The sequence below is a fragment of the Grammomys surdaster genome, unplaced genomic scaffold, assembly GCF_004785775.1.
Source record: "Grammomys surdaster isolate TR1022 unplaced genomic scaffold, NIH_TR_1.0 166, whole genome shotgun sequence".
In the NCBI taxonomy this organism is placed as follows: Eukaryota; Metazoa; Chordata; class Mammalia; order Rodentia; family Muridae; genus Grammomys; species Grammomys surdaster.
Genome location: NW_021604614.1, coordinates 1,323,271 through 1,332,846, shown reverse-complemented (window position 1 = coordinate 1,332,846; position 9,576 = coordinate 1,323,271). Strand labels below are relative to the sequence as shown.

The 9,576-nt window shown below is 48.5% G+C and overlaps 1 protein-coding gene across 3 annotated transcripts in view; it reads right to left on the bottom strand.

Moving 5' to 3' along the window:
• Styxl1 (serine/threonine/tyrosine interacting like 1) overlaps positions 1-9,576 on the bottom strand; it is a 31,483-nt gene that overhangs the window by 15,848 nt on the left and 6,059 nt on the right. Inside the window, exons 2-4 of one of the 3 annotated variants that reach the window (XM_028766131.1) lie at positions 7,843-7,946; positions 6,190-6,251; positions 2,772-2,946 (exon numbers count right to left, since the gene is read on the bottom strand). In XM_028766131.1, coding sequence (XP_028621964.1) covers positions 2,772-2,946; positions 6,190-6,251; positions 7,843-7,945 — 340 coding nt within the window. In that variant the 5' untranslated portion in view covers position 7,946. Of the gene's footprint in view, positions 1-2,771; positions 2,947-6,189; positions 6,252-7,842; positions 7,949-9,576 lie in introns of those variants that run through there. The other 2 variants (XM_028766132.1, XM_028766133.1) reach the window with 2 other exon arrangements.

Genomic DNA, 9,576 nt, shown 5'->3' with positions numbered 1-9,576 from the left:
AGTTCCAGCACTGGACAGGTGGTACACACCTACAGTTCCAGCACTGGGCAGGTGGTACACACCTACAGTTCCAGCACCGGACAGGTGGGACACACCTACAGTTCCAGCACTGGGCAGGTAGTACACACCTGTAGTTCCAGCACCGGACAGGTGGTACACACCTGTAGTTCCAGCACCGGACAAGTAGAGGCAAGGGGCTCAGAAATACAAGCTATAGTGATGTTAAGGCCAGCTTGGGCTACATGAGACCCTGTCTCAAAAAAGGTGGGGCCAGAGAGATGGCTCAGAGAGTAAAGACACTTGCTGCCACGCCTAGTCACCTGAGTTGAATCCCAAGGACTTACATGGCAGAATCCACATGTATTGTGGCATGTGTCATACCATACATACATACATACATTACATACATACATACATACATACATACATACATACAAAACATACTTTTGAAAAAGTTTTAATTGTATGTGTCTGGGCTGAGGAATGTGCACACGTGCCCTCACCCCAGAGGGCCAGATCCCCTGCAGCTGTAGTTACACCCTACATAAATGCTGGGACTCCAACTCAGGTCTGCTGAAGACCAGAGCTCTTAACCTCTGAGCCATTTCTCCAGTCCATCCAAAATACACAAACATACGAACAAACAGAAAGGGTTAAGGATGTAGCTCAGTTGGTAGAGAGCTGGCCTAGCATGGCCCTGGGTCCATCCCCAGCACTGCATATGACATGGTGGCATATGCCTGTAATACTGGCACTCAAAATGTGGAGAGAGGACCAGAAGTTCAAGGTCATCCTCAGCTATATAGTGAGTTTGAGGCTAGCTGGACTACATGAGACTCTGATTTAAAACCGGCACATACTTACAAACTATAGCGCAAGGAACATTTCGAAGCCAAAGACCACTTGGAAGACTAGACGGCAGGTGTTAAAGGTGGGGCCTTAGCGCCACCTGGTGGCAGAGAGTGCAAATGGCCACCCTCACCCTGCCAGCATGGGCCATCATCCCCAAATGACAGGCTGAAAAGAGAATGTACTAGCTTCAAAACTTTAATTAAATGCCTTGTAACTGACTACATACGTTTTTAGGGAGTCTTCTGGGTTTTACTACTTTATTTATTCATGTATGTGTGTACACGCATGTGTAGGTGTATTACCACACACATGTGGATACCAGAGGACAACTCATAGGAGTAAATTCTCTCTCCTTCCATCATGTGGGTCCTGGAGAGGAAACTCAGGTTGTTAAACTTGGTGGCAAGTGCATTTGCCTGCTGAGCCATCCTGCTGCCTGCTGCCTGCACAGCAGTGAGGACTGGACCCTGGACCTTGTGCAGGGTGCATGGGAGGCAAGCGCTCTAGCACTGAGCTACAGCCCTGGACAGATTACTGAGATAAAGTTTCTCTATGTAGCCCCAGCTGTCTTGGAACTTGTTCTGTAGACCAGGATGACCTCAAATTCACAGAGATCCACCCGACTCTGCTTCCTGAGTGTTGAGATTAAAGATTAAAGGTGTGCTATTTATTTATTTATTTATTGATAGACAAGGTTTCAGGGACCCCAGCTTGACCTTGAACTTGCTGTGTATAGCTGGCAGCAGCTTCAAGCGTCTGCTCCTTCTGCCTCCACATTCCAAGTGCGTCCATCACACTGTTTATGTGGTATTGGAGTGGACCTAGGCCTCTTACATGCCAGGTAAGCACACTAACAACTAAGCTACAATCCCAGCCCAGTGTTTCATTTGTTTTCATTTGAAACATGGTCTCATTCTACAGCCCAGGCAGTCCTCAAACTCAGGGCAGTCCTCGTGCTTCAGACTGTCTGTGCTGGCACTATACCCATGTGCTACCACACCTGACCCCAGCTGACACTGTGATTATAACCTCTAGAGAAACACTGGGTCTCCTGGCGGAGTGGGCCCTGAATTCTGAACCCAAAGATTTGATAATGAACATTTTGTCATTTAGGGCCACTGAGTTTCAGGTCATTTGTTGCATGCAGTCATAGTATTCGATTTTTCCTCCTCTTCTTCCTCTTCCTCCTATCTTTCATGTGTGTGTATGTCATATGCATGTGTGTGTATGTGTGTGCATGTTTTTGCATGTGTAGAGGCATACATGTTGCTGGAGATGGCTTAGTAAGTTGAGGACCTGAGTCCCCCCCCCCCCCCCGGTGAAAAGCCAGGCAGAGTGACACACTTTTGCAACGCTAGCACCAGGAAGGCAGGGACAGGTAACTTCTTGGGGCTCACAGGCCAGCCAGCCTAGCCTTCTTGACAATCTCTAGGCCAGCAGAGACCATCCTAAAAAAAAAGCACTTGAGGACTGACACCTGAAACTGCCCTCTGGTCTCCACAGGCCTGTGGACACACACAGACATACATACACACAAGTAACGCAGAGAAACCCTTCTTTCCTCCTTTGTTTTCCTCAGGTAATGTGGCCACAGCCACACCAAAATAATGACTATAGTACTGTCCACTACTATTCTTGTTGTAAAAACCTCCCTGGGAAAGTTCAGTTGGCAGAGTGCACTCAGGAAGCAGAGGGAGGTCTTTCAAACAGCTGTAACTACACACTCTCTCTTCCTCAGAGGCAGTGTTTCTCTGTGTAGTCCTGGCTGTCCTGAAACTCTCTCTGTAGACCAGGCTGACCTCAAACTCAGAAATCCACCTGCCTTTCCCTCCCAAGTGCTGGGGTTAAAGGCGTGTACCATCACAACCCAGCTTGAGAGACCCTTTCCTAATCAACGTCACCAAAAAGACAAAAATTACCAGTGTCCTCCTCTTTGTCCTTCTCTTTTCCTTCTTCTTCTTCCTCCTCCTCTTCTTCCTCATCCTGCCACCGCCGTACGCTCAGCTCCAGGGAACTGGTGTTACTGTCATACACGATGCAGTATCTCACACACTCCAGATCTACAGACTCTGGGATGAGGTACTGATGATCTCTCTGAGGAAACCACAGATCTGTGTTGCCGGGAGCTCAGCTGGCCCCGCCGTCCCTGTACAACACCCAGACAAGCCTGAGGCAGGGGCTGGGGGTCCTGGCCTCCTTCTGCTGATGATTCATGAGCTGGAAACACCATTAACAGATGGGAGAGTCTCTTGAATCCTCAAGGGTCCACCCTACCCACCACTAAGAAGAACACAAGCAGGTGACTAAGCCGGAGATGGCCTGGCTGGAGAGTGGCTGGTCCATCCCCGGTCTCTCAGCCCATCAGAGGTGCTGTGGCTGGATGGATGTCAGCAGGAGACCCAAACCCAAAACCATTCAATGATGGTACAGAGAAGGCCTGGGTCCTGAAGCAGAAGTCCCAAGTGAGTGAATGTCACCAGAACTGTGAGCAAATGCAGGCTATGGGACAGCAGGACTTGGGTCCCCTGTTCAGGCTCTAGTTGTATTACTATCTCACTGCTGTGACCAAGTGGCCGACAAGAGCAGTTTATGGAAAGAAGGCTCACAGTTTGTGGACTGTCAGTTGTGGGGGTGAGATGTGGCTGCCAGAGCACGAGGTGGTTGCTCACAGCGTGTTCCCAGAGGCAGCAGAGAGAATGCTGGCTCTCAGATAACTTTCTCGTGGGGTAGACAGAGGGTTGAGACAGGGTTTCTCTGTGTAGCCTTGGCTTCCCTGAAACTCACTCTGTAGACCAGGCTGGCCAGGAAGTAACAGATAAGCACCTGCCTCTGCCTCCTGAGTGCTGGGATAAAAAGCATGAGCCACCACCACTCAGTTTCACCTTCCCATGTTTAGTCAGTCTGGATCCAGTCCAGGGGATGGTGCTGACCACACTCAAGGTGAGTGTCCCACCTCCTTTAACCCATCTAGAAACCCTGCCACAGATACACCCCGAGTTCTGTCTCCAAGATGATACTAGATCCTACCATGCAGCCACTACTAACCATCACACTGCTGTATCCTGTGGGCGTCTAGATCAATCTCTGGCACATGACAGACCTTGAATGCAGGCTTCACATAGATGGATGAATGGCGGGCAGAAGCCATGAATGGCAGGGTCATGAGTGGCTGGGTCACCAGAATGTAGGTCCCGAGAGTGAAAATGAAAGATGTCATACTTTCAGTGTGAGATGTCTCTCACAGGCACAGGTGTCCCCAGATGATGACACTATTTTGGGCAATTATGGAACCTTTAGCAGGTAAAGTGGGTCCAGAGGAAAGCCTTGAGGGTTTTCAGTCCAGCCTCATTTCTGGTCCACTCTCTGCTTCCTGGTTATGGACAAAATGTGACCTGTGGGTTCACATGCCTGCTGTCGTGCCTTCCTCACTAAGACAGGGCTATACCCCTCAAACTGTGAGCTAAAATCCCCTCTCCCTTCCTCCTTTCCACTACAGTTGCTTTTGTTGATGCAATGAATGAGAAAGGTAACTAATAAAAGTGGTGGCGCACGCCTTTAATCCCAGCACTTGGGAGGCAGAGGCAGGCGGATTTCTGAGTTCGAGGCCAGCCTGGTCTACAGAGTGAGTTCCAGGACAGCCAGGGCTACACAGAGAAACCCTGTCTTGAAAAACCAAAAAAAAAAAAAAAAAGTGTTGAGCTCACTTAGGGAGGGGTGAGGTCACCAGGGGAGGGGTGAGGTCACCTGGGAAGGGGTGAGGTCACCTGGGGAGGGGATGTAGTCTAGACACATACAGGAACCCTACAGATGTTGTAGAGTTCAAGGATTCCTCACTAGAAGACAGTTCAGAATGTAGCCTTTGCTTGTTCTAAGTGTCCCTTAGGAGCCCCCTCACTAAGGGAATCTGAGCCCAACACTGTCTGTTGCAGCCTGGGCTATCTGACACAGAAGTCCCAACAGAGGACATGCGGGGGATCTATGACAAGTGCCCATGCATTCTGCTTTACAGAATAGTGTCAAGGCAGGAAGTTAAGGGCCACAGAAGTCCAGATTAACAAGAACCGCTGGAACACAAAGGGGAGAAATCTATTTGTCTAAAAGCTCAAGAGAATATTCAGGAAGATGTCTGTTGCGGGGTGGTGGTCCACACATGTCATGCCAACTTGAGGTGGCTGAGGCAGGAGGATCCTGAGATCCAGGACTGCCTAGACTCCACAGCAAGACTCTGGCTAAGAATAAATAAGGGCCAGGGAGATGGTTCAGCAAGGAAAGTGTTTGCTGATAAGTCTGAGAACCTGAGTTCAGTTCCTGGGACCCACATGTAGACATTATCTTCTGATCTCAAGTGTGACATGGTCTGGCCATCCCCAGATACATACCCAGCCCACCCCCACACAGAGAGACATGAGAGGAATGAAGCAAGCTGGAGAGATCGCTCGGCTGTTAAGGGCACGTGCAACACTTGAGGCAGACAAGGTCAGTCTCCAGCACCGCCTTTGGGAAGCTCACATCTGGCTGTGGCTCTAGAGGAGTCAATGGATCCCGTGTGCTCTTCTGGACTTTGCGGCACCTACGCTCATGTGCACACATGCAAACACACATATAGTTCTTAAAACATAATAATGTAATAAAAAATTTTAAGAAACATAAGGTAGAGAGATAGAAGATAGAATAATGTAATAAAAGATTTAAGAATCTTTTTTTTTTCATTCTACGAGACAGGGTTTCACTGTATAACCCTGGCTGTCCTGGAACTCACTCTGTAGACCAGGCTGGCCTCGAACTCAGAAATCCTCCTGCCTCTGCCTCCCAAGTGCTGGGATTAAAGGCGTTTGCCACCACTGCCTGGCAAGATTGAAGAATCTTAAGGTGGATGATAAAAGGTAACTACCATCCTTTGGCTGACGCATACACAGACACACACACACAATCAAATAATACACACACACAAGGTAAACAGAGGTTGGGATATGTTCTGGGCAGAGGGAAGACCTCTCTCTGGTCACCAGTATTTACCAGCCTGTACTGACTGCCTACCAGATGGCAGAGACCAAAGAAGACGAAGCACCCAGCTCGCAGATAAGTCCTGCAGGACCCAGAGCACATGTACAGAGGCTGTGCGGGCCTTCTTTCCCAGATCACAGACACCAATGACTGCAGGACAAGTTGCCTACTTAGTAACAGCAAGAACAGGGAGTATCCACCAGGAGGAGCTCTAAGGAATGTGGGAGGGACTCATGGGACAAGCACCACTCTGTCCCTCACAATGGATGCCACCCTCCGGCCCCAAGACAAAACCCCCCACTGCCTTCCTCCCCTCCTTCCTCAGCCTGATACCTTCTTCACTCGCAGGGCAGTGATCACGTGGCTCTCGTCGTACTGTCGTTTGGATCGGACATCTGGGGGAAGAAAAGGGTTGCACTCAGAACTGGGTGTGTAAAGGGACATCAGAACACTGGTGGGCAGGGGAGTAACTGCACTCAAGATACAGCTGTGATTCAGCACCTAGCACCTGTGAAGGAAGGACTGGAGGTGTGAGGATTTTGAGCAAGGGCTACATAGTAAGATTCTTGTCTTCAGATAAATAATTTCTGTATTTCTGCGTGTGTGTGGGGAGGGTCTACATGCCACACAAGTGGAGGCCGGAGGATAACCTGTGAGAGTCAGTTCTCTTTCCACTACGTGGTCTCCAGAGACGAGACTCAGGTCATCAGGCTTGGCGGCAAACACCTTTACCGACAAAGCCATCTCTTCAGTCTCTAGACTCTGTCTTTAACAACAGCAACAACAAAAACCCCTCCTAACTCCCTCCATCACCTCTACGTCTTCTTTTTTTGAGGGGGTGAGTGGTTCAAAATAGGGTTGTTTCTCTGTGTAGCGCTGGCTGTCCTAGAACTTGTACTATAAATCAAGCTAGCCTTGACCTCGCAGAGATCCACATGCCTCTGCCTCCCAAGTGCTGGGATTAAAGGTGTGACACCACCACCGTCCAGCTGGCCTCTTCATCTCTGAGATGGAGTCTCACCATGTGACCCAGGCAGCCTGAAACACTTGATTGTGTTGCTTGGCGTTGGGCCCTCAGCCTGGGCCACCATGCTGTGGAGAATTTCCCTTGATCTGATCTTGAACTGTCTTTCAGGTGTTGTCACACTCAGCTGCAGCACTATTTGCCTTTGCTTGTGTGTGTGTGATGTATAGAAGCAGAAAGCGTGGAGGTACGTGTACAAACGTGTGCACATGCCTGTGTGTCTTCCTCAATTACCCTCTACCTTATTTTCTGAAGCTAGGTCTCACTGTACCCAAAGGTCCCCTTTTCAGAGTCTAGTTAGCCAGCCTGCCCAGTGTATCCCATCTGCCTGGCCCGAGTTCTCAGATTACAGGCAGGCGTGGAACCCCTTGACTTTTATATGGGCGCTGGGGACCAAACCCTGGTATTGACGACTGCACAAGTACCTTACTCACTGAGCTTAATCTTCCCAGCCTAATCATAGGCAGCATTTTGAACCAAGCATTGATTTCCCTCTCCTGAAACTTGGCTACCCTTCAAAAGGAAGGTTTGCAGGCCACTGTTCTCAACATACCTGTTGGTTAATAGTATGCTTATGTTTGTGTGTGTGGCATTTGTGTTGGGGTGTGTGTGTGTGTGTACTGTTGGTATGTGTGTTTGGGTTGGCGGCTTTGTGTGTTGTATATCTGTATATTGTTGTTGGTGTGTTTGCTTTGATGTGTTGGTGTGTGTTGGCATGTGTGTCCTGTGTTGTATGTTGTCGTTGGTATGTGTGTTTGGGTTTGTGTGTTGGTGTGTGTTGATGTGTGCTATGTGTCTGCATCTTGATATTTGTAGGTGTTTGGGTTGATGTGTTGGTGTGTGTCATGTAGACTGCATGTTGGTGCATGTGTTTGTGTGTGTTTGGGTTGGTGTGTTGGTGTGTGTGAGTGTCTACACATTGATGTGTTTCGGTTGGTGTGTTGTTGTTCTTTTCTACTTACCCAGTAAACAGAGGTAGTTGGGCTCAGCTAGTCTGGACAGCTTGGAGACCTGATTCAAGATGTTATAGAGTTCTGTTGGCTCACAGAAAATCAGGTCAGCCATCCTACGGGAAGAGTCAACAACATCCACATATAACAGACATCTTTCTATTTAGACAAATGACCAGAAAATGAGATACAGAATTAAACACTTCAAAAAATGGAAGTCAGGGCCTGGGGCCATAGTTCAATTGACAGAGTGCTTGCCTAGCATTTGTAAATCACAACATATGAATATGCAAATTAACATGAATATGTAACTGTGTTACAACAAACGAAGCCATATAATACCAAGGAAGCTGTAAACAGTTATTTCAATTTCATTTGTTCTCTCTCTCTCTCTCTCTCCCTCTCTCTCTCTCTCTCTCTGTCTCTGTCTCTGTGTCTCTGGTTGTGTGTGTATATGTGCACACTACACAGACACACACACACAGTTAAATCTTTTAGATTTACTTTCTGAGTGTCTTGCCTGCCTATTTGTATCTGTACTATGTGCATGTCTGTGCTCGTGAAGTCCTGAGGAGGCTGTCAGCTGTGCTGGAACTAGAAGTATGGACAGTTGTGAGCCGCAGTGTGCATAGGAACCTCTGCAAGAGTAATAAATGCTCGTAGACACTGAGTCACCCTTCCAGCCCCTAATAATTAATTTTTAAAATTAGGTACTGGAGAGGTACCTTTGTGGTCAAGAGTATGTAATGCTTTTGCAGAAGGTCCCAATTCCCACATCATGTATCCCACAACTGCCTGTGAATCTAGTTTCAGGGGACCCAGCACCCTCTTACACCCTTCACTGGCACATGTGTATGTACCCACACAGGCATACGTGAATACACAGTTTAAAATAAGTCATTAAGATGTTTTAATATTATGGTTTGAGTATGAGATGTCTGCCACAGGCTCACAGTTGAATCTTCCTCCCCAGCTGGGGGACTGGTCAGAGGCCATTTACAGCGGCGGCTGCTCAACTGAGATGCCAGGAGGCTGGATGGATGGAGGAAGGGGAAGGAGAAAAAGAACACTATTCTCATGGGAGCAGGAGTGAGCTGGGGCATAGGAGGTCAGGAAGGTCTGACGCAGCTGCAGCTGGAGAAGAACATGAGGCCACTGAACAGCACCGTGGGCTGTGCTAAGGATCTGGCATCAAGGCTGATGTGTACAAAGCTGGCTCTGGTTATTGTTGGGAGGGGAGCTCCTTTTGGGACACTTAGTCCCCAGCATACTGTTTATAGAAGGGATGGACACACACACACTTCCTGTAGGGAAGCTGTCCTCTAGAAGGGTTCATCAAGGAGACCAGCAGGGAAATGTGGAAGAGAAATTGAGTCCAGAGGAGTAACCTTACTCAAAACAGGCTCCACGTGAGTCGCTGATACAAGGCTCTGAAACAAGTCACTATTTTGTGCAGGAGAGATGGCTCAGCAATTAAGAGAGTTTGTTACTCTTACAGATGACTCATCTTCAGTTCCCAGCACCCACACAGTGGCTCAAACCATCTGTGACTCCAGTTCCAAGGACTCCAATGGCTCCCAACCTCCACTGGCACCGGGCACACATAAGATGCACATACATACATACATGCAGGCAGAACACTCATACAAATCAAGTAAATCTAAAAAGCTATATTCATCAAAGACTTCAATTCCCAGATCCCAAACCCAGCATCACCGCTGCAGCGGGTCCTTCCTGAGCACCCAA